At 34.1% G+C, this 27,299-nt stretch overlaps 1 protein-coding gene across 2 annotated transcripts in view; it reads right to left on the bottom strand.

Moving 5' to 3' along the window:
* LOC138336811 (E3 ubiquitin-protein ligase HUWE1-like) overlaps positions 1–25,028 on the bottom strand; it is a 62,067-nt gene extending 37,039 nt beyond the window's left edge. For both annotated transcript variants that reach the window (XM_069286404.1, XM_069286403.1), the window contains exons 1-36: positions 24,856–25,028; positions 21,819–21,887; positions 20,793–20,891; positions 20,394–20,513; positions 19,808–19,968; positions 19,321–19,399; positions 19,001–19,063; positions 18,689–18,760; positions 18,311–18,427; positions 18,090–18,189; positions 16,223–16,323; positions 15,889–15,950; positions 15,284–15,372; positions 14,902–14,982; positions 14,628–14,713; positions 14,195–14,299; positions 13,451–13,679; positions 13,055–13,156; positions 12,621–12,701; positions 12,161–12,267; positions 11,619–11,796; positions 11,409–11,500; positions 10,368–10,594; positions 9,671–9,731; positions 9,169–9,345; positions 8,606–8,851; positions 7,379–8,031; positions 6,089–6,211; positions 5,751–5,824; positions 5,302–5,459; positions 4,866–4,988; positions 4,453–4,605; positions 3,936–4,061; positions 3,383–3,478; positions 2,913–3,045; positions 713–837 (exon numbers count right to left, since the gene is read on the bottom strand). In XM_069286404.1, coding sequence (XP_069142505.1) covers positions 713–837; positions 2,913–3,045; positions 3,383–3,478; positions 3,936–4,061; positions 4,453–4,605; positions 4,866–4,988; positions 5,302–5,459; positions 5,751–5,824; positions 6,089–6,211; positions 7,379–8,031; positions 8,606–8,851; positions 9,169–9,345; positions 9,671–9,731; positions 10,368–10,594; positions 11,409–11,500; positions 11,619–11,796; positions 12,161–12,267; positions 12,621–12,701; positions 13,055–13,156; positions 13,451–13,679; positions 14,195–14,299; positions 14,628–14,713; positions 14,902–14,982; positions 15,284–15,372; positions 15,889–15,950; positions 16,223–16,323; positions 18,090–18,189; positions 18,311–18,427; positions 18,689–18,760; positions 19,001–19,063; positions 19,321–19,399; positions 19,808–19,968; positions 20,394–20,513; positions 20,793–20,891; positions 21,819–21,863 — 4,644 coding nt within the window. In that variant the 5' untranslated portion in view covers positions 21,864–21,887; positions 24,856–25,028. The remainder of the gene's footprint in view (positions 1–712; positions 838–2,912; positions 3,046–3,382; positions 3,479–3,935; positions 4,062–4,452; positions 4,606–4,865; positions 4,989–5,301; positions 5,460–5,750; positions 5,825–6,088; positions 6,212–7,378; positions 8,032–8,605; positions 8,852–9,168; positions 9,346–9,670; positions 9,732–10,367; positions 10,595–11,408; positions 11,501–11,618; positions 11,797–12,160; positions 12,268–12,620; positions 12,702–13,054; positions 13,157–13,450; positions 13,680–14,194; positions 14,300–14,627; positions 14,714–14,901; positions 14,983–15,283; positions 15,373–15,888; positions 15,951–16,222; positions 16,324–18,089; positions 18,190–18,310; positions 18,428–18,688; positions 18,761–19,000; positions 19,064–19,320; positions 19,400–19,807; positions 19,969–20,393; positions 20,514–20,792; positions 20,892–21,818; positions 21,888–24,855) is intronic.
* Between the last annotated feature and the right edge of the window lie 2,271 nt (positions 25,029–27,299).

Below are 27,299 nucleotides of genomic sequence, written 5' to 3' on the forward strand. Positions count from 1 at the left end.
ATATGAGCAAATCGTGCTGGTTTATGTCCACAGTGCGAGTATTTGAAACATCTAATTCACACATTGCCATAATTCAATATTGTGTGTATAAAAAATTGTAATGTGCGAGCATTAGTTTCTTTGTAGATCCAGTCTGCTATGGTCGACCACGTGTTTTGTTTACGAAAAATTGTTGACACTTCTCTTGGTTTCACAACTCTCGTGTTACTTCGAGATTGTCGCGACGACGTTCGGAAGAGTTTGATATCTTTCGACCTATTTTTTACGTGTACACGTTAAAAAGCTTTTTTTACTTTTATAATTAAAATACTTCCAGTGTTGCAACTTGATAAAAAGTGGTAAAATTAGAAAGTTTAAACCTCGGACAGACGGAGAAAAATGTGTATAGCACCTATACAGTTTTTACTACGACAAAAAGAGCGAAAGTCATAGACCATACAACTTTAATATCAATCTTTCACTACTTCACAAAACTATTTTGTACTTTCCTCAGTCTGTATCAATATATCATCAAGGATATTATGACATATGCTTGTCTATGATATATTCATCACTGGAAAGTTGCCATAAAATCTTTATACTTATTTTAAACTTCCAAGATGATAATAGCTTACCATTCCTATAATCAAAAGTCGTAAAGTTCCCTTACTGTATCATGTTGAAAATATTTACTGAATACTATTTTCTCTACATTTTGTTCCTGGCGACTTACCTCCTGTACAAGTGAAGAGAGAACACGTTTCTGCCACTCCAGTCCATTTCTCTGTGTGACAACTATCAGCAGATCACACACACGATACACAGTCTCTGGGAGGGTGTCTAGTAACGTGAGACAACCTGCACAAACAGAAATATAGTGTCAAGTAACGTCAGACAACCTGCACAAACAGAAATATAGTGTCAAGTAACGTCAGACAACCTGCACAAACAGAAATATAGTTTCAAGTAACGTCAGACAACCTGCACAAACAGAAGTATAGTGTCAAGTAACGTCAGACAACCTGCACAAACAGAAATATAGTGTCAAGTAACATCAGGCAACCTGCACAAACAGAAATATAGTGTCAAGTAACGTCAGACAACCTGCAAAAACAGAAACATAGTGTCAAGTAACGTCAGACAACCTGCACAAAAACAAATCAAATCTTATCTTCATGTTTATTCCCAAAGATCACAAAATCATAAATCAATTATTTAAACTAACCCTATAAGTCTAATTCTTACCTAAATATATGTAGAGTAATACTTACTATTCTAAAATTAATTTATAGATTTGTTACTACTCATTATAATGTTCATCTTCCCTCAGTCTGTATCAATATATCATCAAGGATATTATGACATATGCTTGTCTATGATATATTCATCATTGGAAAATTTCTGCTATATAACCAGTTTTCAAAATTACTAAAGAATAGAATTTTGAGCAAATGCATGATGAAGCACAATATATAAACTTTTTCAATCTATAAAAGAATATGTTTCAATCTGCAATATATTGAGGGAAAATATTGAATGTACAACAAACACAATTCTGATACTTTACAACACTAAACCATTTTCATTTTCAGGATCCTCATAATGAGTTAATTATCAAAATTCTTTTACTTTGACAGTTTTACCAAAAGTTCATATTTCCTCAGTCTGTATCAATATATCATCAAGGATATTATGACATATGCTTGTCTATGATATATTCATCACTGGAAATAACTCTGGTTTGTCTAAACCTAGATAAACAGGGAAAATTGATATATATCTTAAACTCAATCTATTTAGTTTTCAATATCTCCTCTAAAATGACATCCATATATCAATGACAAATTATTATTAAGGTCAAATTCATTTTTTTCATACAATTTATGACAGGGTTTCAAAAAAAAATATCAAAGTATTAAATACAAAATAGATTTTTCCTCAGTCTGTATCAATATATCATCAAGGATATTATGACATATGCTTGTCTATGATATATTCATCATGGGAAATAACTCTGGTTTGTATAAATCTAGATGTTCAGGAAAGGTGTATTTTAATTTTGATCTTTCATTCACTGATAAATTACCTTAACAAACAATGACATCTTTTATAAACTACTTATATATCCATCATAATTCATCAGAAGCCCAAATTTATTTTTATATGATTCATAAGAATTTCAGGAAATTTTCAAAATATTCAGAGCAAAATTTTGTACTTCCCTCAGTCTGTATCAATATATCATCAAGGATATTATGACATATGCTTGTCTTTGATATATTCATCACCGGAAAGTTTAATCTGAATGATTTTTTAAGACTAAACAGGATGGCTTTAACAAACTCCAAACTTACTGAAACTCCAAACTATTCAACACTGAAAAATTAGTTTGCCCAAATGAAAAAGTGAAATGACAATGCGTCAAATGATGACCAGGAAATAAAATACTACTGTAATAAGACAAATTCTTAAATTTAACATGGAACAGTCACTTTAAACAACAAAGCTAAATTAATCGCCTAACTGATCAAAATTCATACAAATATTAACGGTTCTTCCTGACATTTTCTCGATTCACAATGGCAAGTGACTGCAGAAAAAAAGTAACTGTGGAGGCAAAAAGTACTCAAGTTTGGAAAATGTGATGTTTTTCTTTCCTCAGTCTGTATCAATATATCATCAAGGATATTATGACATATGCTTGTCTATGATATATTCATCACTGGAAAGATTTCATTAAATTTTGAAACATTCAAATATTAATTTCAATATCCTACCGGCCATACAATAAATAATAATTATTTGAGTGTATCTTTACATTATGTTTTTTTTTTTATATAATTTGAAACCTGGAAAGAGTAAATCCCTGTATGTGTTTTAAGTAATGCGTTGTATAGTGGTGGAACAGTCCTAACATAAGTGATTGTACTGACCAGGCATCACAGTGTCAGTAAATTGGTCGATTGTTGTTCTATCGAGAGGTTCCTCTTTCTCCTGTTTTTCATCAACTTCTGGTTCCTCCGACTTGGGCGGCTCTTGTTTGGGGGATGAACAAGTTGGTCCACCCTAAAAAAAGATATTTACACATGATAATCTTGATCATGAACTATGAATCTGTGTGGCCTTACATATGACAACAATCGAAATACCATTTTATTTTAGATAAATTATCATGTTCAAAGCACATTCTTACATATAAATTTTTAGCCAGTTGTTTTTAATTTTTTGCTGTTTAACCAAATTTGAAGTAAAATGCTTGAATTTTCTTTGTTAAAACTTGTTATTTAAAGGGGGGAAAAAACCTTTCAATTTAACATATACGTTTAATACATGATGTTTTTCAACTGCAATCTATAAGTAAATTGATATAGTATTTGTAGATGTGCTATAATTTATAAGCTACCTCGTCAGTAGACATGAGAACATTGTCACCAAGGGACATGGCTATAGCTCTCATCATCTGATCTTCCTCCGACATTTCTAGTACCATGCCCAGGGGCTGTAAATAAAGTGATTAGATAATAAATAATGCCCTTTCTAAAACAATACACTGGGGCTGCTAAGTTCTATCAAATATTCAATATTTTCCTTTCTAAAATAATACACTGGGCTGCAATTGAAGAATACCAAATATTCAGTAATTTCCCTGTTGGGTGAATGCTAAATCCATGAAGGATTTATAATTAAAATTCTGCATAATTTTTTGTCAAAAGTTCTTACTAAATGTTCATCTTTCCTCAGTCTGTATCAATATATCATCAAGGATATTATGACATATGCTTGTCTTTGATATATTCATCACTGGAAAGCCTGAACCATTGTCAACAATACAAGATATTGTGTTTGGTTACATGAGTTTTCATGAATAAAAAAGTTTCAAATTCTAAGAGTCACTATTTTCAGTGTCAAAAGCATTAATCAGGAGTTATCTTTGTATGTGAGTGGGTTGTGCTTACATTTGTTGGGTTCCGGGGAGCTGGGACCAGAGGGTGTGTTAGTATATACTCTGTAGCCTGCTCCATACTGGTGGTGTGGTTCAGGGCCTGTGTGGCATGCTCTCTAGTGAAACCCATGTCCATCAACTGTAATTATAAACAGCAAAGTCAAGCAATGAAAGAATATTAACATTTGAGTCATATTCAGAATTATTATCATTCTTACCGTATTTGTGACTTCTGTCAAATACTGTATGGCCGGTTATTTTGCAGGGTGATATTTTTCTCGATTTCGCAGCACCTACTTATGATTGCGAAAATTTGATCAGTGAAAAAGGGGTAATGGTTGAATGATATCTACCTTTAAAATCCATTTCACGAAAATTTGAAACTGCTAAAATTTTGATCCGCGAAAATGACCAGACATACAGTATTAGCAAATACTGTAAAATTTAGGAATAACATATTGGATAACCTTGATAAACAGATTTTTATTGTCTTCACACTTTGACCCGTTTTACAAGTATCTGTGACTGACCTGCTGTAGGTGTGACTGGTTGACCTCGGGGATGCTGGGTCGTTGTACAGCAGCAGCAACAGCAGCAGGAGCCGCGGCGGCCGGGTTTAGGATACTGATACTACTACCAGTGGATGGGCCAGGGGTCTCTTCCTTCTCCTTAGCCAGGTACTCCTAAAACATCATCATTAACAACTCAGAGCTGTATCTCAGAGTGATCAACATTAAAATGTCAAATGGAATCTACACAAACAAATACTTATTAATTCAATAAGTTTTACATTTCAGCAAGTTTAATCACTTTCCTTTCCGAGAAGTTTATAAATTTATGAGATTTCAAGAACAAAGAGAACCAAACAGAAAAAATATGGAAATATTTAGAAATGTTGAGATTTAAAACCATGCAGTATAATTATGACCACTACAGGACTAACCTTAATGATGCCCTCTCCTTTGATGATGTGACACAATATGGCCAGAATAGACTCCGACATACGGCCACCATAGATCTTCAGTGGCTTCTTGTTCCACAGGTGCATCACAGCATTAAAAGCAGCCTGAAAAAATTACCAGGAATATAGAAACAAAAAAATTACCAGGAATATAGAAACATACAAGATGTTGAGTAAATCATCTATGGTATCCAACAAACAAATATAACTCTTACATCTGGGAAAAGTCTTGTTAGAATTTTTTGCATACAAGTATGCTTATCAGCTTAGATATCAGGAAGTTTGGGGAGTAAAACAGGCTAAAATCATGCATCAATATTAAATCATTTCAAATGATAATAGAGCACATTTTTCATAAGTCTGAACTACAGCAGTATCTGTTAACATGACACCAGTCTGACTATGAAGATGTACATACCTTCTGTGTACTGATGAGGTACTGGACAGGACTGAACGGCACAAAGCCCGCCTGAGTAGATTTCTCTGGCAGAGTATGAGTCGACTCTAGTACTGTTTTAGGGTTGACCATTTTCTCGACCAACATCAGCCAGGCATCAATAAATTCACCAGTACCATCTACATAACGGGAAAAATATGAACATTTTTCAAAACTTGCTTTTTTATTTTTGCAAATATGTCTGAACGTTATTAATTATTTACTAGTAGAACTTTAAACCCATGTTTAATTCCAAGTATATATTTCATTTGATCAGACTTTACCATTAATATTCAAGCTCACGTAAATCTGATAGCTCAAAGAGAACCATGAGTCTGTAAACTGAGATACTTAGAAAACATAGTACATATATGTATTGTAACTTTCAGAACTCAGACTTGTTTTGTCAGGGACACATAGTTAAAACTTACCAGGCAGCTCAGGAAACTCAAGGCCATCAGACATTTGAACCTTCCCATCAATGGACAAAGCCCAGGAGAAGGCGCTACAATACAGGAATAATAGTTATTGTAGATGATGTTCAAACAAACAGAACAAAAATAATTTAATACCAGTATAACATGAACCATGTCATGTTGATTTAATATTTTCATTTTCTATAATTCTGATTTTACTGACATTTTAAGTCATTTGTAAATATTAAATTAATTAGATCTCTTTCATGTCATAAAACATGACTCTTGATTTATGCCTTTAAGTCTAATATCGTAGTCATCTTTACCATGACAGGCCAAGAAATGATACTAACTCGAAGAGTGCCTTCTGCCCTCCTGACGCCACAAACTTCTGCAGCATTAGATGGTATGGCTGTTTCTTCTCGTCAAACAGCATAGGTGATGTAAATCCCACCGAACATACAAGGAAGGTCAACCTGAAACATCAATTACAACTTCTACATCACAGTGAAATAAACCTGAAACACCAATTACAACTTCTACATCACAGTGAAATAAACCTGAAACACCAATTACAACTTCTACATCACAGTGAAATAAACCTGAAACATCAATTACAACTTCTACATCACAGTGAAATAAACCTGAAACACCAATTACAACTTCTACATCACAGTGAAATAAACCTGAAACACCAATTACAACTTCTACATCACAGTGAAATAAACCTGAAACACCAATTACAACTTCTACTTCACAGTGAAATAAACCTGAAACACAAATTACAACTTCTACATCACAGTGAAATAAACCTGAAACACCAATAACAACTTCTACATCAGAGTGAAATAAACCTGAAACACCAATTACAACTTCTACATCACAGTGAAATAAACCTGAAACACCAATTACAACTTCTACATCACAGTGAAATAAACCTGAAACACAAATTACAACTTCTACATCACAGTGAAATAAACCTGAAACACCAATAACAACTTCTACATCAGAGTGAAATAAACCTGAAACACCAATTACAACTTCTAATTCACAGTGAAATAAACCTGAAACACCAATTACAACTTCTACATCACAGTGAAATAAACCTGAAACACCAATTACAACTTCTACATCACAGTGAAATAAACCTGAAACACCAATTACAACTTCTACATCACAGTGAAAAAACCTGAAACACCAATTACAACTTCTACATCACAGTGAAATAAACCTGAAACACCAATTACAACTTCTACATCACAGTGAAATAAACCTGAAACACCAATTACAACTTCTACATCACAGTGAAATAAACCTGAAACACCAATTACAACTTCTACATCACAGTGAAATACAAGGAAGTTAAAATATTCTACATCATTCAAGAGAGTTTTCAAATCCTCAAGCTTAAGCAAGACATTTAGGGATCGGGAAAACAGACTTAAGATAATGAATTGAACAACTAAAAGTGAAGACAACTAGAAATGAAAATTTTTGACAGCTGCTCATGGAAAGTGGGAAAGTATTCAGAGTATTATAGATGTTTGTCTTCAAATCTTAAAGTCAGATATTTACATGGCTGATATTGCATATTTTTTTTTACTGTACTTCAAGCGAAAGGTCAATTACTAGTTCTTTCTTACCGTAGTTTGGGTACTGGAGAATATTCAGGTGGTGTCCATTGCAGGCCGTTGGTGAGCAGTCTGGTGAGGGCCCTGGCCACAGACTGTGCGGCCACAGACGGTGTTGTAGGGGCAGGAGGGATCTGGTGACTACGCCTCTGTCTCACAGGGCTACCCACACACAGTTTTACAAGGAGCCCGAACAATTCAGCCAGGGCACGACACAGACGAGACGACACCGATAACAACGGCTTCAGCTGTTTCACCTGAGCCTGTAGTGCTGGTGAAATCTTTGGCCGTTTACTGTCCTTATCTGACGAAGACGTCGACTGAGATTGTGTGTCACTTACATCCATAGGTGTCTCAGTGCTCTCCGATGTAGATAAAGATTCCATCGCGGCACTAACCCCGTTACTACCTAATTCACCAGTACTGTGTGTGAGACTCACACTCTCATCTTTACTCTCCTTGTCTGGTTTAAAATCCTTAGGAAGTAGTTTCTCCATGTCTGCCTTTCCAAACTCACAGCTTGCTGGCAGTGCATCATCATTACAAAGGGCAAGGAGCACGGTGCTCTCCCAGACCAGTGATGTGTACAATTTACTTAGACCTTCCAGAACTTTCAGTCCGAGGTCCGACCCCCAGTGGTTCACAGAGATGGTACGGATATCCGTCTGAAGAAAATTAATAGTCTTTGTAAGCAAAACATCTACTTCAATCATTCCTGTTTAAGCTTTTATTCTTTACACCAAACTTACGCTGTTACTAACATTTATCCCTTACAATACATTTGATATACAGGTACTCGTATCCAAACAGTATGGTACCCCCAAGTCACATGTCAAAAGAGTCTTCAAAGATGTCAACAAAGCAGTTGGCACCTTTTAATCAAGACCACATTTTATTGATTTTGCACTCATTTTTTTCACAGAGAAAATTGTAGTATTTCTCAATGATCGTTTCAGAGTGCACCTGCAGTTCTTCAGATTATATTTAGATAAATAATTTCATTGAACGGTTGTTATATTGAAGCTCGAAAGAAACAAAATGTCATACATCATAAATTAAAGGTTTATGTATAATGATCCCTGAAGCCATTTGTTTATAAATTATTCTTGTTATTTTCAGCATAGTTATATATTTGTGCAGAAGCAATGACCTTAAATGATGTGAAAAACAATCCCCCTTCACAATTTCCTATATAAAGAAATAGCTTGAATTCATACAGAAGTGTTTTAGCAATATTACCTGTCCCATGCGACAGACATGTACAAACATGAGGATATAGGCATGACAGGATGACAGGGCGTGTAGGAGTGGTGTGTTCTGAGGATACTGGGTGGCGTCGGGGATGTGAGCCACGTTAGCCAGCTCGCGGAGGAGTACAGATCCACCAGGAGCCTCTACAGGTTGATGTAGTGCCTCCAGACTCTGCAACACCTCATCCAGCTTCAGTAAGCCCTGCTTCAGTACCTGGGGCTCCCGCGACAAATTCTGTTCAAATACAAGCAATCTATATAAAACATAGATACAGTGCCTCCAGACTCTGCAACACCTCATCCAGCTTCAGTAAGCCCTGCTTCAGTACCTGGGGCTCCCGCGACAAATTCTGTTCAAATACAAGCAATCTATATAAAACATAGATACAAGTAACAAGTGAATTTTTATAATTCAAGAATTTTAAAACTGCAATAACTAGGGCAGCCAGAGTTAATACTTTACCAATACATACATACCAAATTTCCAGACAATGCTGATTTTATTTGAGGTTGTATTTAAAGAAAAGAAATAGAATGAACTGTTCTACTTACCAGGATGGATTTGCACACAATTGAGACAGCTTGGCATGCTGGAGAGGCAGGAAAGTCAATTGGAAGATTAGGTAATCCCAGGATTGACATCAGAGGCTGCAAACCCTTCTGTGTGACAAACTCTCGGCAATGGTCATCTGTCGAATTGTGGCTCAATATGGCCTCCACAAACTTCATCTATGGAGACATTTAAAATTCATTTACATTTTAATCACAAATTTTTGCAGTAATTTCTTTCGTAACAATTCTTTTAAATTAAAGTCAGACTGATGATCAAATTTCAGCAAATATCCTTTGTCTTTTGTTTCTCACAGTTGCTTTTGAGAAACCAGACGAGATGTAACAAACAGTATCATATCAATGTTACAATTGTTTTATGCACTTCATTGAAAATGAAATCCTTAAATTGCAAAAGAATGTTCAATTTTGGTATTGCAAGGTTGATGTAGCGAATTGAATATTGATGTTTAAATTCAATTTCAGGACAGATCTGTACACTTACCACAGTCAGTACATAGTCCATCAGAGGAACAGCTTGCTTCTCTTGGGAAGACGGTGTCAATCTACATAAAACAAGTCAGTGAATGAGTAAATGTAATATAATTTAACAATAGATTTTCACGGCTATGTCACAAGGAATAATACTGTAGAAGCTACGATACCAAGAGTGCTGGCCATAAGTGACCAACCCCCAACGATGCTAATCACTACATTGATGTGGCACTGACAAACGACCGAGGATGTCACAACAGTACACCACCGGAGATACACAGTGCACATGTTACAAAACAATGATCAATATATATATCTTTGATAATACTTCTAAAACATTTAATGAAAAGGCTATACTAACTCTTACACATAACTTGACATAAGGCTCACAACTGCAGAAGTGTCTTCCTTATAAAGACACTTCTTTATTCATGGAGGCCGAGAAGAAAAAGAAATATGAATATATGTGAATTGTTATGATTTGATGTAAAACAATACTTCACATTTAACTTTGATATTCATTTGATAATTATGGGGAGACTTAATGAGTGAATGGTATGTCACTGATGTATTATACTGATCTACCTCAGTGATTAAGACGTAAGCCCCTTACTCTACCGATTTGAAATTGAAACAAAGATGTATGCTATTCAAATGTTTTGTTTCTACTGATTTACTTGTGTAACCGAGAAGAAACTAGAACTCACTGCTGGCTGGTATCGGCGGGAGTCTCCGGTGGTGTGGAGGGTTTGTTAGTGGCCGAGTTAGAATCCTGGGTGTTGGCTAGTTCCTCCTCCTCGTCTTCCTCATCAGACGATCCGTTGTCAGGGGGCTGAGGCGACCGGATCGAGATGATGTTTGGCTCAGTTTTGGGCTGGGACTTCTGGCAAACACACTTAGGGTCCATTCCCATAGCACAGATTTCTTCCAATACCTGAAATATAATATATACGCTTCTGCTTGTATTCCAATAACAATTACATGATAAAGAAAAGCAGACTTGATCATGTTTCACAGCCTTTTTCGTGTATCACTTATATATCCTCTGTATTTCAAAGTTTACTTATTTATGAAAATAAAATTTGATAAGCATTCATTATAAAATTTCTTTAATACACTGTTTCAGACTTAGTTTCAAAATTTTATATCACTGTAGTAAACCAAGAGTGCTGGCCAGAAGGAACCAACCCCAACGATGCTAATCACTACATTGATGTGGCACTGACAAACGACCGAGGATGTCACAACAGTACACCACCGGAGATACAGTGCTCATGTACACAACATTATTCAATATAAATCTTTGTATACACAGTGCTTGTTTAGTATTTGCCAACAATCTAAAACAACCGTTAGGAGCTAAATTGAAATTTCTTTTTTTAACATCTTTAGAAATTCGAAAATGAATGAAGGCAATTTTTTCGCTTGACAACTGTATTCATCTTAATCCATATCAACTTTCCTAGCCTTATTCATTCTATCATCTCATGAATCCCCAAAAGGTCATAATGGCGGCATGTAATACTTCTGAGGGAATGGCGTTTATATAAACCAAGAATTACTTATCAACTGTATCAGAGTCCCAAACACAGTACTGGTGAAATACTAATTCATATTCAAGTTTTTACTAGTTACAGACATTTTAGAATGATTTAAATTAATACTTGTTACAGACGTCTTAGAATGATTTGAATTATAAGTTTGGGGACATTTGGATTCATACATTTTACAGTTCTACCTGGACCTACCTTAATGATAGCTTTGGTAGCATCCGTCCGGAGTGACGGCTGATGTCTCATCAACTCGTCCATAGCACTTCCCAGGTTACTGGCAGTATCTCCTGTAAACACAAACAATATGCTTAACATTTACTTGAACAATATTGAAACACATAACTTTAGAAGCCATTGAAAGATCAATTGAGAATTCAAGCTTCATTGGAAGTTTTTAATACTCACCGAAATGGTCAGAGCTGCGCCTCCTCCTCATTGCTGGGAGGTAATTTGGTGAGAGCAACACTTTAAATAACCTATCAAAAGGTTTACACTGGACGAATGCCTCAAGGCCACGTGTGTTCAAACACAGAGCACTGAACACATTGGGTAGGGAAACCAATACTTCTCTTGTAGCTGGCATCTGTCAACAAAACATGTTAGTCAGATTTGAATTACAAATGAATGAAAATACAACAAGAGGCCTGAATCGCTCACCTGGTTTGTAATGCCTTCGGGCCAGGTGGGCTAAAAATTGTCGGAAAAATAACACACCTTTTAATGCTATTCCTGTGGATTCATTTCTTTTTGCATTATTTTCCTCACTGCAACATTTTTCTTTTGGACGCTAATTGAGTACAGCAAAAAAAATCATGTTTAAAACTTGAAAATATTGCCTCTATCTTCATATGAAATCCGAATGGGATGTATGGCTCCCAACTCATGGCTAAAGTATTGACACAATAATGAAGCTTTTGAAACATCTGAGGTTAACTTTCAATACTTACATCCTTGATGAGTAGAGCGTGGAGAACAACATCAGTAAGACCGCTGTCCTGTAGTGAGGACAGAAGGGACGGCTCCTGGAACACGTATACTGTCACCACATCGGTAGCTGTAAAAACAATGTGCTACTGTCAGCTACTAACACAGTGTGATTTTGTGACTACTTAGGTCATCGATTTACATAGCAACATCAGAATTCTTTAGAAAACATTTCTTTCATCTAAACTAAGGACCCATTCACAAGAGCAGACCACTTCATTTTCAACTTTAACTTACAACAAGTAATTTCTACTCCTGTATTGAAGTTAATTTACGACAAAAAACTTAAACACAAAGTGGATAATTTAATAATTGTGGGTCAAATCATTAATGCTTGACCTCTACAAGATCATGAAATCTTCTGTGTTCAAGAAGCAAAATAATATGTAACATGTGCCTACCAAATATTGATAGTATACATACCTAAAAGGAACAAAGATGGCCCGTAATACTCGGCATTGCTGATGATGTGCTGTAGAGATTTAGGCAGCGATCCTTCCATCACTGATGAAACAAAAACATTTTATTCAGACCTTCATTTCTTCTTTTCTAAAAACTTTTGTTTCTTAAAGTAAATGTGAACCATTGTGAACATGTGCCACAATATAAACATGTATCTTAAATTTCTTTGCTTCTTGGGATTTCTGGGGAGTTTTTGGTAACCTTAAGTTCGCTAAAGGCAAATAAGCCAACAGTTCAGAAGTCTTCTAACTTCAACTAAGTGAATAATATAAATATTTTGATCTGTATATTTTAGGTTTTTTTCTTTCTTTATACAAATGACATAACTTTAGATTTTAATTAATCAATGAACAGAATTAATTAATAGTATGTCAGTTCACTTAGTTACTACTTACAGTGCCTAATACTTTCAGAGAAAGACGAATCTGGGATTGCTTTCTTCAGGAAATTTAACATGGACTTCAGAAGTGCCGCTCTTTGAGGAAAGCATTGAACTCCTGGAAAAAATATATACAATAATTAAATTTCATGTATATAGATTGACAAGCTATCATATTGTATCTATATTCGATACCTGCCAAGGAAAATATTAAAGCCAAAAAGGCCTTGTATAAAACAATTCACTTCTCAAATAAAGCATTCTTTAATAGTCACAATGTATCCATGATAAACATGAAATTAAACATTGGAAAACATAAATTTCTATGGTAATTCTCATTATAATTGCTTTATATTAAGTTAACTTTAAATATTACAGAATATCCTGTTGTACAACAATATGGAATCCTTACCATTTGGTGGGGCTGAAGTCGTGTAGGCCATGCCAGTAGAAGTTGAGGCACCCTCGTTGACCCTTGAAACATCACTAGTTGAAGCCTCTTCTTCAATCGCCCCCTCTCTCGCATCCTCTCCATGCAAGTCCATTTCCATTGCGAGGGGCGAGTCTTGACTCTCAGACATTGAGTCCCGCTTGATTCGGATCTGAAACGGGTTCTCCTTCCTACAGATCTCCACCTCATGCTGAAATTAAAAATAGTCAAAATAGTAATGATTACTACCGGACCCAGTAAAAAATTTTCATTTTTTTTTTCCCTTGTTTATTTTTTTTTTTTTTAATCATCTGTATCAAAAATAAGTTTGAATTAATAGAGATACTACCCTTGGAATTTATTAAATGCAGAGAGAAAAGTGCTTCATTTTGCGATTTGATATTAATACATAAATCTTAAAAAATGATTACTACAGGACCCAGTAAATAATTTTTGTTTTTCCTTGTTCTTTTTTTTTTAAATCATCTGTATCAAAAGTAAGTTTGAATTAATAGAGGTACTACCCTTGGAATTTATTCAATGAAGAGAGAAAAGTGCTTCATTTTGCGATTTGATATTAATACATAAATCTTATGCTGCCAATGGTTCTAAATAATCAAACCACCAAATTTGTATTCAAAACATTGTTCATTATTCCAAACTTCCAAAGAACCATAGAGATTTATTCTTAAGACATTATGAAGAGGAAATTTATGTGATATTTACCTCGAGTCTGTTGAGAAAAGTTGAGAGACCACCTTGGGTCTGGAAGGCAGCCATGTCAAGGTTGGTGATCAGATCAACAACTCGCACAGCTCTCGTCACAAATTGCTAAAATGTCAAATAATTGTACATATATAAGTGAACGTACAGATATCAAAGGAATGGACATTTATGAAATTTAGCAAATCAACAAACATGATTACTGAAACCAAAGATCGGCGGAAATTCTTTACCTTAAAGGTGAATAAAAGATTATTATAAATATCATACACTGAAAGATTTAGCGAAACATACTTGAAAATCTTACTTGAAATCTCTTCATCTCAGGAATTTTTCAAATGGCTTAGAAATACCTAGGTTCAAATGAATATTGTCTCTTGATCTCTCAAAATTTTTCATAACATTATCTCCATAAGATGATAGTGATGAGACTTACCGTGATATGGTCCTGACCATTTCCATACCAGCTGATCACTTTCAGTAAACACTCCATCATACCACAGGATACCAGGGCTTCCACACCTACAAACAAAACACTCTGATAAATCTACTTCACTAAAACTAAATTAGAAATGAAATTTATAAATCAATCCATTTATTTTTTTATACCTATTTATATTCAGATCAATCAACAGGCATGATAATTGTTGAATTTCCAAAGTTCTCTAAAGGTGTTTTCCTTCTCAGTAACACAGTAATGAGTAACTTACCATTTTCATAGCTGGCCAGATGATACAGAAAGGAGAACAGGGCTGTGGCGTATGGCTGTGGAAACGGTTTAAGCTGGGAGTCTGTTAGGGAAAAATTATTTACAGAAATATTATAAATGGTTTATTTATCTTTTGTATCTTCTTTAACATTGGCTGTTCTAAAACAACAGTCTAATCAGTTATCTGATAGTTAATACCCTCCAGTACATACACAAGTAATCCAGCTTTATTTCCCGTAGGTTTCATTCAGTTTGAAAAAAAGAATCTAGTTCTTAGATAATGACAATATTAATGTGTGCACTTGATGATAAAATAATCCATATAGAATTATATTGGAAGAAGGACGAATTAAGAATGCGGTTTGATAAAAGTTCTCGGTTACCTGTCATGTGTTGGATACAGGAGCGCACCAGTACTGGCAGAAATCCGTGGTATGAAGAGGCACCTGTAGCATCTATTATGTTGTTTAATCTGTAAACAAAGTCAAAAGTTAGGTCACAATTGTGTATAAATCAAATGCTTTCATTTCCCAATGAATGGAATTTTTACAGAGATTTTCGTGCCCTTTCTATCTCTAAACAACTTAAAATGTAAGAAGTAATCCAAAATAGCTGACCCTTTTTTCGTGCTAAGCCCGAATGTCTATGGGCGATTCAGATGTACAAATGATTTTATCACTCTACTTTGTAGTCACAGTTAGCAGAACCATGCAAAATGACTTATAATGATGCAAGTATATTGTAAATTTATTTTCTCGAAATAAATTTCAGTCAAAATTTTCATATAGTTTCATAAGACGAAATAAACTAGTTTGACTTAAGTCTGCACTTTTCTTTTTGAGAAATCAGAGCCAGAAGTTACAACCCTGAAAATATGAGAATCAGTAGAACAAGTACTAAAACAATGCCATCCTTCTTTTCCTCAATCTGCATCAAATCATAAACTTTCAGCGTAGTGATATCAAGCAGTCAAATAAATTGTACTTACTTCGGATTTCTTTCCAAGTGGATTATTGATGTAAGTGTTCTCAGAGAAGCAGCTTTGATTTCCTGCAAATGAAAAAGTATTGAAATATTTCATATTTGTCTTTGTTTTGTTAAGGAACAGAATACTGTCCAATTGATAAATAATTCCTATTTCTATGCAGGATATGTTTCTGATGCTAACAAAAGATACATTCAGTATTAAAATATGATATTATTTTTATTTCATATCCAAAATAATTCCAACCAAATATCTCGCTCTTAATCATTTCATATCAAGCCTACAGTATTGAAGTTCTCTAGTCTACCGAATATTCTGATCAAAGTCATTAACATACCACAAGGTTGTCGTCTTTGAGTTCGATAATATCCACAAGTTCTTCAATCAGGCCTGGGTACAGTAGGACGTTCATGTTGTCTTGTATAGCATTGGAATACACTGCAAATACATCAAAAGTTTCTAAAGCATTAAGTACAGAGGAGACGTCATCTAATTATTTCAAACTTTGTACCCAAGATATGCAACTATTTTTCGTGATATTGAAGACTGTTTTTGCATGAAAATTAAAGAATATAAAATGAAAGAAATAAAGAATTCTAATCATTTTATTGGAAATTTCAAAATTACATGGCTATGCAATTGCTTGGAAATTGAACATGATACTTCATTTAAAAGACATATATTAATGCACTCAATAAGTCTTCATATACATATTGCAATCCGAGAAATTGTTGTTATAAATGCATGCTTAAAGATGCTCCACCACCGACAGAGCATAAACGATGTTCATCATTTGAACAATAATTCATGTTTAATCGTGTATTGATATGTCTAATTAACATAAAAAGTAACATGAAATAATTTATTTTGCTTTTGGTGCATGTGCAATCAGTACTTCATTCCATATAGGACATAGTGCCACAGAATTTTTTCAGGATGCAATTAATGATTTTTAATATTTTTATCTTGAATTGAAATTAGAAGCTCAAAATTTTCAAAGGTGGTAATAGTGTAAAGTAACTTTTGTAACTGAAGAAAAATACTAAATCGTCTGCTACTGTTTTTGATAGAGAAACTAGAACACTGACACGTCAGAAAGGGCCCCGCTATGTGTCTGACGTGCTTAAGTGGAAAAGTAGTATTTTGACAACGAATTCTTCCGTGTTAGCTATATGTTGCTAATAAATAATTAATGTCAACATTAATTGGGAAACCGATGATGGTACATTATTATAATTCTTTGGAAAAAGTCTTCCAAGTATTTAACATGAATCCTGATTCCAAGCTAACATTACATTAAGAGCATACAATTAACTCAAATACCCCTTTTAAACAAGGTAAACCTCATAGTTTGCTGAAGAAACACATAACAAATGTGAAAGGAAGGGAATAAAGGTCTTGCTCAAATATTTTAATCATGTAAAAGTTTTTTTTCCATAAGAGTTGTATCTGCAAATAAACTCTGTGAAATGGTATATCTTTTCTTTGTCTCTGGAAAAACTTATTTTATTTATTATGTCATAACAAATTGTTAATAAGTCCAAAAATGGAAAATGTGTCCACAACCTTTGATGCAGTGACCCCATGATCTTACCTTTGGTCAGTCAAAACTTTGGCGAGTTGACTTCTTGTTTAATTCTGAGCAACTCTGCTTCATTATAAATGTTGTAGCAAAATGTTCATGAGAAAATAATTTTTTTAAATTTGACCTTGACCTTTGACTTAGTAACCTTGGCCCATGACCTTACCTTTGGACAGTCAACTCCTTGTTTAATTCTGAACAACTTTGCATCATAATGTTATAACAAAATGTTTATCAGTTAAGAGCAACAACATTGTGATTTTTTTAAATGTTAAAATCCAAGATGGCCGATTTTTTAATTTAATTTCAGCCTGAAAAATTACAAAGCAGATCTAGGATGGATGGGGAATCATCATGTAAAATATGGGGGAAATACTCCACTCCCTTCCATCATTAATGTGCAAAAGAAAAAAAACGGACAGACGGACGGACGGACGGACAGACAGACAGACAGACAGACGGACGGACGGACGGACGGACGGACAACCTGATTACTATAGGGCACCTGCATCTCGATGCGGGGCCCTAATAAATACCATTCGTCAGTGGTGGCTCATCTTTAAATTTAATCAAGTAGAATCTCAAGGAGATTTTTTTACAAATCATTCCTAAATGATCTTACCTAATATAGCCATGGCCTGAAGTCGAGCCTGCACACACTGCAGTCTGGCTTCATACTTTGAGAACAGGTTGGCTAATCGTATGTGTGTATACAGCAACATCTATAACAAGAAACAAAACAGTCAAGAATAAATCCAACAAATGAAAACCTGGTTTTGTATTGATTTGGTTAGACACATCATTCAAAAAGTTTTTTATTACTGTAACTTTGATTGTACTAACCTGCTTTTCTTCTGGAACTTTAAAATTCTCAAGGATGTCTTCCATTATTTCTGATGGCAGTTTCAGTGACTTGTCCAAGTTTTCCATGTGTATAGAAGAAATGACATTAGCCATTCCCTGCAACCAAAGAAAATATGTCTCAGATTATCAAATTCCAAAATAAGCCATAAACACTGTAAACATAAACATTTCAGCTGTAATCTTATTTTGGCGTTTTTCGCGGCGGAACTGCTGTACTAAAATATGATTGTGCTGAATAAATTTCCTGTAAATTGTTTACATATCCATATTGGGATTGCACGAATCAGATTACTATGGATAAAGTGTTGTTTCGATATTCTGATATTTACAAAAGTGACATTTTCAGAAAATACAAACCTTCCTGCCTTTGTCCTCTTTATTGTCCACATAAAACTCAAAATGTAAGGTTGTGGCACTGGTAGGAAATTTCTGAAAATCAACAAAATTCTGATAAAAACAAACCATTCTAAATACAGGGTGATCTAACAGGGGACCAAGATTTAAAATAAACAGGAAACCATCCATGGATAGAAGCATTGGACTTTGAAATCCTTAAGAAGCAAGTCTTCAAAATGCTTTTTACTTGGAAATTTATCTCTTTGACATTTTCTAAATTATCCTCCTCGGACACCTCATATCCATAAAACAAGACTTAACTAATTCACTTACCGAGATAGGGTCATTACTGCAGCATTCAGAAAGGCCAAATCCATTGTCTTTACCACCCCAACTCTGTGAGAGAAACCATTTTGTAAATAACTTCATAATAACACTGGTGATTAGTGGACGATTTGGCAGTGGTCAATCAATCTGCCCTGAAGAAACTGTATTACTGTGGTTAATGTACTTATGCAGGCAGAATACTGACTAGGATTAAGCAACTGATTTGACTTGATAACATTTTTGTATCAACTATATTTTTTTTATATTCATTACTTAGCTTTTGAACTTAACACAATCATGTGAATAAGAATATATGTTTTACTTACCTCTGCTAAGTGTGTCAGTCTGACAATTAGGCCCTGCTTTTTATCGTTGCTCAGTCGAGTTATGTGGTTTGACCTTTTGCTACAAAATAAACAAAAATATATCTAAGCTATTGAGAAATCATCAACAAAGTGTATGCTCAACTTTTCCTATTTAAACCGATTTTATAAGTAAATTATTTCTATTTTTTGTTTTTCCTTAATGTACCCTGTCAATAGAAGCAATATCCTAATAATTCAGGTGTCAGCTATTCTATTACACTACACCACATATAAATGACCTGAACATTAGATACTAACAGTACCTAAGTGCTTTCTCTTAAGAAGAAATTGAGACAATTCAGATATATACACAAACCACACAAAGAAATATTTTCCATATTTCTGATGATTAAATTCATAATGAATAGAAATATTTAACAGGTATAATTTGTTATCAGAAACACAAATCAGTTTCAATATTTCTTCATTTCTAAGTGGTTTTTTTTACCTGAAAACGTAGAGCAGGTTGAGTACAGCGAGAACCACAGTCATGTCTGACGAGGAGAGCAGACAGGTGAGATGTTCCATGGAGTTATATAAGTGACGAGAGAAACTGTGTTCAATCAGTAACGATGTAAAATGCAGGATCACCAACAACAGGTCCTTCAACTGTGTTGGAGAAAAAGAAAGTCCGATCAAAAACAAGTGATGCATTTCATTACACAAAGGTGAAATTGGGAATAAAACAATTTTTTAAGTAAAATTAGTCCAACCAATTTTTTTCCTGAAAATAAGTCAATATAATTCTATCATTTATGTCATCTTATCAGTCTTTCTCCAAAAATAATTAATTTTTCCAAAAATAATTAATTTCTCCAAAAATAATTAATCAGAGTTTATTTATGATATTAGGTAAAGAACTTAAATGATGTAAAATATCTATAATTTGTAGTAAAGACTGTCGATTCTGATACATAACCATACAAAGTTAAGAGAACAATTCATCAATTTACTCCATCTTACAATAATAGCTCTAGCATTGGTATGCCAAAATGATCATACTTGGCAGAGATTTTGACACAGTATTTACAGACCTGTTCCTCTCCAGTTCTGTCGCAGGCAAGCATCCATTTCTTCTCGCCTTCCTTCTTGCATGCTTTTTCCAGGACCTCGTCAAACTTATCCAGAACATCTGACCAGTGGTATAGCTCACACTATATTAATGGAAACAGATTCATTATCTTAGAGGTTTCAGAATTCATAACCAGCAAATTATAATCCAATACAAGTAGCTGGTTCTTATAACAAATATTCTTCACGATGTTGGTATTTTTTATTGGGCCATTCTTTAGTTCTGTCCATAACCTAGAAAAACTGCTATCACAAAGAGACCCAAAACAAGTATTGTGTAGCCTCCCAAAACACCACAAGCACCATACCTATTCACGGTAAACTGTCCTAGCCTTTGATATCAAGCCTATAAATCCACCTACCTTTCCATAGGACCAGGATTTTACTGCTCTTAACTCCTCTAACAGAGTTCCTTCTGTAGCAGTCTTTAGCTTCTCAATGAGGGCCCGGCAATCTGCAGGCTACAAAACATCACAGTTCATCAGTTAGTAATTCTTGTTTATCTGTATATTTCTCATCTCATCGTCACACATTTCTTCATACTTGTGCTTAATGTGATCACTATCTTATATTTTGTTTCTCTTAAAGTAGTCAAACTTCCGATACAATGTTGGTCAAAAGATTAATGGCTTTTAATTTTCTTACACTTTAACAATAATACATGGATAAATCAAATGTCAAATTCCTGAGCATGGGTAGTCTTTTATTTCCTGGTGTCATCATAATTACTGCATAGTAGTAGTTGACTACCATGTGGCAAACACCAAAAACAACCTTCATAATTAACATAGCGTTAAAGTGAATAGTCGGGCAAAAAAACCAGTCTAAATGCGTTCATTGGCCTTCCAAAAGTTCTAACATATTAATACGACGGCCAAGTTCTGCTTAGTTTCCCAGTTCTGACCATTAAAGTAAAGAAAAGTTGAAAGCATTGAAAGCATTGAAAGCGAGGCTGCGTGGAAATGTTACCACGGACATAGTGAGCCGGGAGGACGTTATAGAATTTCCATACTTTAAATTAATTTCTTCGTACGCAGACAGATTTTGACGAGTGATTTTATTTTTCCATTTCATAAGAAATTATACTGGATACATTCACACCATTTTACCGACTTTAGCCGTCCTTGCCCGACTGTTCACTTTAAAATTAAGTTATTTTCAAATTTCAAATTTTTAGTTTGGAAAAGTAGTGAGACATTAAAACTGTAAACCATTGAAGACAACTGCTTATGATCCAATCACCTAGACAAGTCCTGGACTCATGATTTTTCTGTGGCATTTGTACTGGGACTCATCAAAATTAGTGTTCTGAACTCGCCTTAAAAATCCTACATAATTTGCTGTTATCAACTGTATAATCACAAAAGATCTATATCTCTAGTACTTACCACCTCTGTAGTGGACTTCTTCAATTTATTTCTGTCAATCTTCATTTTTGTGTTTCAGGTTTTGATATTCTGAAAGAAAACAAAAATATTTTCAACATTTTAGAATAATTGAGTATCAATAAAATACCATTTTTCATCTGTTTATATAGCAGACTGATCTTGATATATGCATGTGTAAGACTTGCTCCAGAACAAACTTTTGTCTACTTCAATGCTTTTTGCTTCTTTTGGATCGAAACTTGTAATTCCCAAAGACAGGACACATATACATGTAATCTAACCTACTTTGCAAATGAAGGGACAGTTGTGCGAGACCAAGTTGTCAAGAATCAACGTTTGTAATTAACCTATTGGCAATGGTGAAGCTTTACCAGGACTTTTCTCACCAGTTTGGGAATGGGGTGTCATAGGACTTTGAATTTGAGGAAATGTGTATCAAGGTCAAAATATGGGAAAATGGAATTATCGGGACATGTCATTATACATAGGATTACTTATTTTCAGAGAATTATGCTCCTTCCTGGAGAAAATACTCAACTAGTTGAAAGCTTGGTATCTAAATCTCAATCTTTTTTTATAATTGTTAACAAGTAACTTTGGGAAATTCAAGGATGGAATTGGGGGGAAAAAATACATATGTTATGCACATTGGGAATGGTGCCAAAATTTGACCCAAAATCTAAGAGGAAAAGTCTGGGCTACCCATGGATAGAAACTCTAATGTTTCTATACAAGAGCAAACATTCAATTGAAGACAAATCAAAACTTTGAAATTTTGAAGTTTTATCAAATTTGGAAGATTTTACTCAATTTTCAACATTTGTGTTCTGGTGCACATAGCTTCTGCATAATTAAATACCAGGCATGTACAGGGGTCGTCATTGACTTTCTTATGTCCCTTTGAACAGTGGAAAGGTAAATTCACTTATACGAATGAAATAATCACTTGTCAGACTCTTGTTGAAAAGTTGAAACTTTTAAGCAGTGCTATGGACATTATGTATGTATGTCTCATTTCTAAGTACTTATGTTAACGAATCATTCTACAATAACAAATGTAAAAGTGGACTTGAATATTTCAAAATGAATAAATATTATCTTATTTACTGCAAGTATTAAATGATTGTTGATTATAGAAATACATTGTTATTTATAAATAACAACAAAGAAAAAAAAATTATCACTTATCCCATCTGACAAGTGCTTTAATGTTCTCACTTGTCCGTCGGCAATTTAGTTTGGTAAAGGGCAAGCGGACAAGCCTTATAGTAGACCCCTGATGTATGTGTTTGAGACCTCCTACCAACATCTCTTTTTCAAAAGGTGTATATTTTAACTGACCTAAATTGATAAAACTGTTATCATTATGAACATATGGAGACATATGTGTAGGTCGTTCAATTTACCAGGGTAAAAGCACTATATGCATCTGATATATCTTTTTCTCAACAAACATTTGTCTTATCGAGTCAAACGAAACACCATTGTAAAGTTTATTAAATTTCACGACGTTTATTACTTGCTTTAAAGACGGAATATTTAGAGGATATGTCTTAAATTTTCGTTAAAAAAATTGATAGCTCATAAAATGACGGCCCCTCTTCAGAAAGTAAGACGGTAACCCTCGCACCCGCAAGCTACATCAAAGGCTGCGCCGGCGGATATCAAAAGCGCCTGCCTTGGACTTCCCCAAAACCCAGTGTGACTTATCCTTCTCATATACGTCCTTGATACAAATGATGTATTACGTATTAAAGTTTTTCTTGTGACGTTACATCGGTGTTGTTTTGAATTTCATTTCTTCGCTATCCCAAAATTTGTCCAAACATTTTTCAAAAGTTTTTAGATTAGGTGACTGTATTACACTCTCAGGTAAAGAGTTCCATTTGCCAACTATTCCCTGGGTAAACGAATATTTCCTTACGTCCAATCTGCACCTTGATTTTATCCAGGCTTAATGAATGTCCACGGGTTTGTTTCTCATTTATATGACACAGGTCCCTGTGATACGGATGGACCATAGCCTCCTCTTAAAATTTTAAAAATTTCAATCATATCTCTTCTATTGAACCTATATATTAAGGACGGGAGCTTAAGACATCTCAATCTTTCTTCGTATGAATAATTCTTCAATCCAAGCAGTAATTTGTTAGCCCGCCTTTGAACACTTTCTTAAAGTTCAATATCTTGTTGCTTATATGGTTTCCATATTCACATTCCATATTCTAAGTGGGGTCGAACTAAGGCTTTATACAGTAGACAAAATGAGTTTTTATCCAAGTGTGATTTGATATGTGTTGCTTGTGTGGATTCAGAGAGTCAGTTTCATAAAGGCAGACATTGTATGAATAGCCTTCTCTCAAAGAGACATCAAACAAATGTAGTTTTGTTAAATCTGTTAATTCATACAAGCAATTCAAATAAATGCACTGAAGCTTTACATCAGTAGATAAATTGGCTTAGATTATGAATTTGAATTATGTAATGGGATAAGATATAGCTTCAATTAAAATATTCAGTAACGAAAGTCGTAATATGTGAATTTTACCAACCCTTCGTGATCAGCTGCCTACGAATGTTATAAAAATATGACAAATGCTACGTAAGGGTCTATTTATATCTCTCTATCGTGGTATCATTTGCCGATTGTCAGCATGTAACTAGTCACATACATTGAATAGCCTTATTTTGTACATAATATTGCGATGTCTGCTTAAAATACAAAATTTTCTTTATGATTTTTTTCAAAAAAACGAAGCTATTTTAGATGCACGTGGTGGTCGATTTGATGCGGTTACTTATCGATAATGTATGCAGGCATAGGAAGCGGTTTGTTACATTCCTTTCAATAATTATAAGAAAACCGTAGATTTAGAGTATTTACATGCCGTTCAAGCATTGAAACTGTCACAAAATTACGATCAAATCATAACCATTTATAAGCACGAACGATCAGGTCAGCAAAATTTAACCTGCCCAACGATAAAATGGCGGAAAAAACGTCGCATTCACAATACACACATTCAAAATCATTTACCACTGTATCAGCTGAAAATGTTTAGATGTGCCGTCTTCTCCAACTCCATTTCTAGTGATATATTTTATTCTAGCGAGTTTTAGCAAACATTTTTTTTCATATTTGCAAATCATTCTTTAACCTGCAGACGGCTGCCATGTTGAAGATGCTCGCATGCCCGGATGATAGCCTCGAACCCAGAAGCGCATGGCTGTGAAAACGCAAATGGTTCACGCCAAAAAAGAGCGTCGAATTATTTAGGATATAAAGTTGACAATCTGAGTGTTTTTAGGAAAACAATTTAACACTTGAGATCAGAAAAGTTTGATAATAATTTCAAGCAAACCAAATAGATCTATTTACGAAATACAATAATTTCTATGTCGAAATATATTAGTATGTATGACTTAACGTTACCTTTCCGTAACAAAAATACATTCTTTCAATATCATCAGACCTTCTTGACAAAGAAGATAACCTGGAGTGCGTGGAGGAACGCAAGTTTCTTAAAAGCAACAATAACATTAGAATATAATAATATATATATATGGCCAATGTAAGGTTCTAACACAAATCAATCTGGTTTAACATGTACATTTTAAAAGTTATATATGTTTCTTGAAAACATTTATTACATAAGGAAATACATATCGATGGCCTATGATGAGGTAACAACGCCAAATAAATGCAAGATTTCCTGCGTAATCTATGATAACTGTCTATATAAATTTCGCAGGCGCAGTAATAGTCAACTAACGCGCGGTATTTAGGACGATGGCGGAAAATATAAGACAACCCGCGTTATGAAAATTAATATTTTGTTTATCTGAATAAAATTGTTCAGGTGTGATGATAAATGTAAGTTTAACGGTAAGTTAATAACTTTTGCGACTCTACAAAATTATATCGATCTCGTTTTACATTCCCATTATAAAAAAATAAAAGCCTTGTCGGGAAGGTAGTGGGCCATTCTTTGACACTTGAAATCTTTTGCTAGTATGTCAGACTTCTATAATATTAAGATCTTTTACACTAGACTTAAAATCCTTGGTTTATAACAAAACTAAAAAACCAAAAAAAAAAAAAAAAAAAGGCTGAAATATTATACATGTTTGGCAAGCCAAGTTACTTTTTATTCTATTTATTCCCATATCGGGGGAATTCAGATCTATTTCATATATTGGAATTTCTTATATCGGAAATTCTAATTCTGATGCCGAAAATTTTTAAATTCTATTCCCGATATCAATTACCAACATCGGAAATTCTTAGTAAAATTGAATCCACCCTATCGGAAATGTTTTAATGAGAGGCCTACCTTGGACCGTCAAGAGATAATTTGTTGGTAAACCTACATAGAAAACAATCTCGTTACTGCAAGATTTTTTCTCGTTTATTGCAATATTTATCTCAATTAAGTTAAATATTACAATATTTTAATCTCTTAACTACTGTAACATCTATGGCTACTACCTTTCTAGAGCAAAATTTAAAGGTTTCTTGAAAACCTGAATAACATAACTAAGGAAATATATAACGATGTCCTAAGTAGACGTGGTATCAACGCCAAACGTATGCAAGATTTCCTGTGTAATATATGAAAACAGTTGAGAGTCATTTCGCTGTTTTGCCGTCAGTGATAGTCAACTACCGCGCGGTATTTAGGGCGACGACGGGAAACAAATAAGACGACCCGTGTTATGAAAATTAACATTTCATTTATTTTAATTAAATTGTTCAGAAGGTGATGATAAATGTACTATAAACGGTAAGTTAATAACTTTTGTGACTCTACAAAATTACCAATCTCGTTTTAGTTCATTTTAAAAATTAAAAGCCGTTTCGGAAAGGAAGTGGGATGCGGCCTTTAAGATGAGCAGATTTTACAATATAATTATAAGTTACACTGTATGTCGATATTTAAATGTGTTATTATTATTATCTTTATTTCCTCCAAAATTGAAGATAACATAAAAAATGAGATTTAACATGAAAACAAGAAACAAAACAAAGCAAATAGAAATTTACAAAATATGTACAAGTTCAAGTCTAATAATTAGTAATTAGTTGATAATATTCAAAGCAATAAGGATAGCATGCTTTCAGGAGTCTATACAAAAAAGATACATTTCCTAATCTAAACTTCTCTAAGGCACTATTTGAGAAATCATAGACAAATTCTTTACCCAACAAGATGTTACATAAATCAAAATCTGTTAAATTGTGAAGCGACGACATGAATTCTAATCTAAAATTATTCACCAAAAAACACCAGTACTTGTCACGAATTTCGCAGTTTTTATCACAATGCAAAATAATATGGGTAACATGATCATTAAAAAGTATTCCACAATATTGACATAATTCTATACAATTTGATATTCGTGAGTTTACACACGCATTCAAAATACAATGTACATGATTATTATACTGTGGGAACTTTACAGCGAGTTGCCAAAGAAAGT

Source organism: Argopecten irradians, chromosome 12, assembly GCF_041381155.1.
Source record: "Argopecten irradians isolate NY chromosome 12, Ai_NY, whole genome shotgun sequence".
NCBI classification, from domain to species: Eukaryota; Metazoa; Mollusca; class Bivalvia; order Pectinida; family Pectinidae; genus Argopecten; species Argopecten irradians.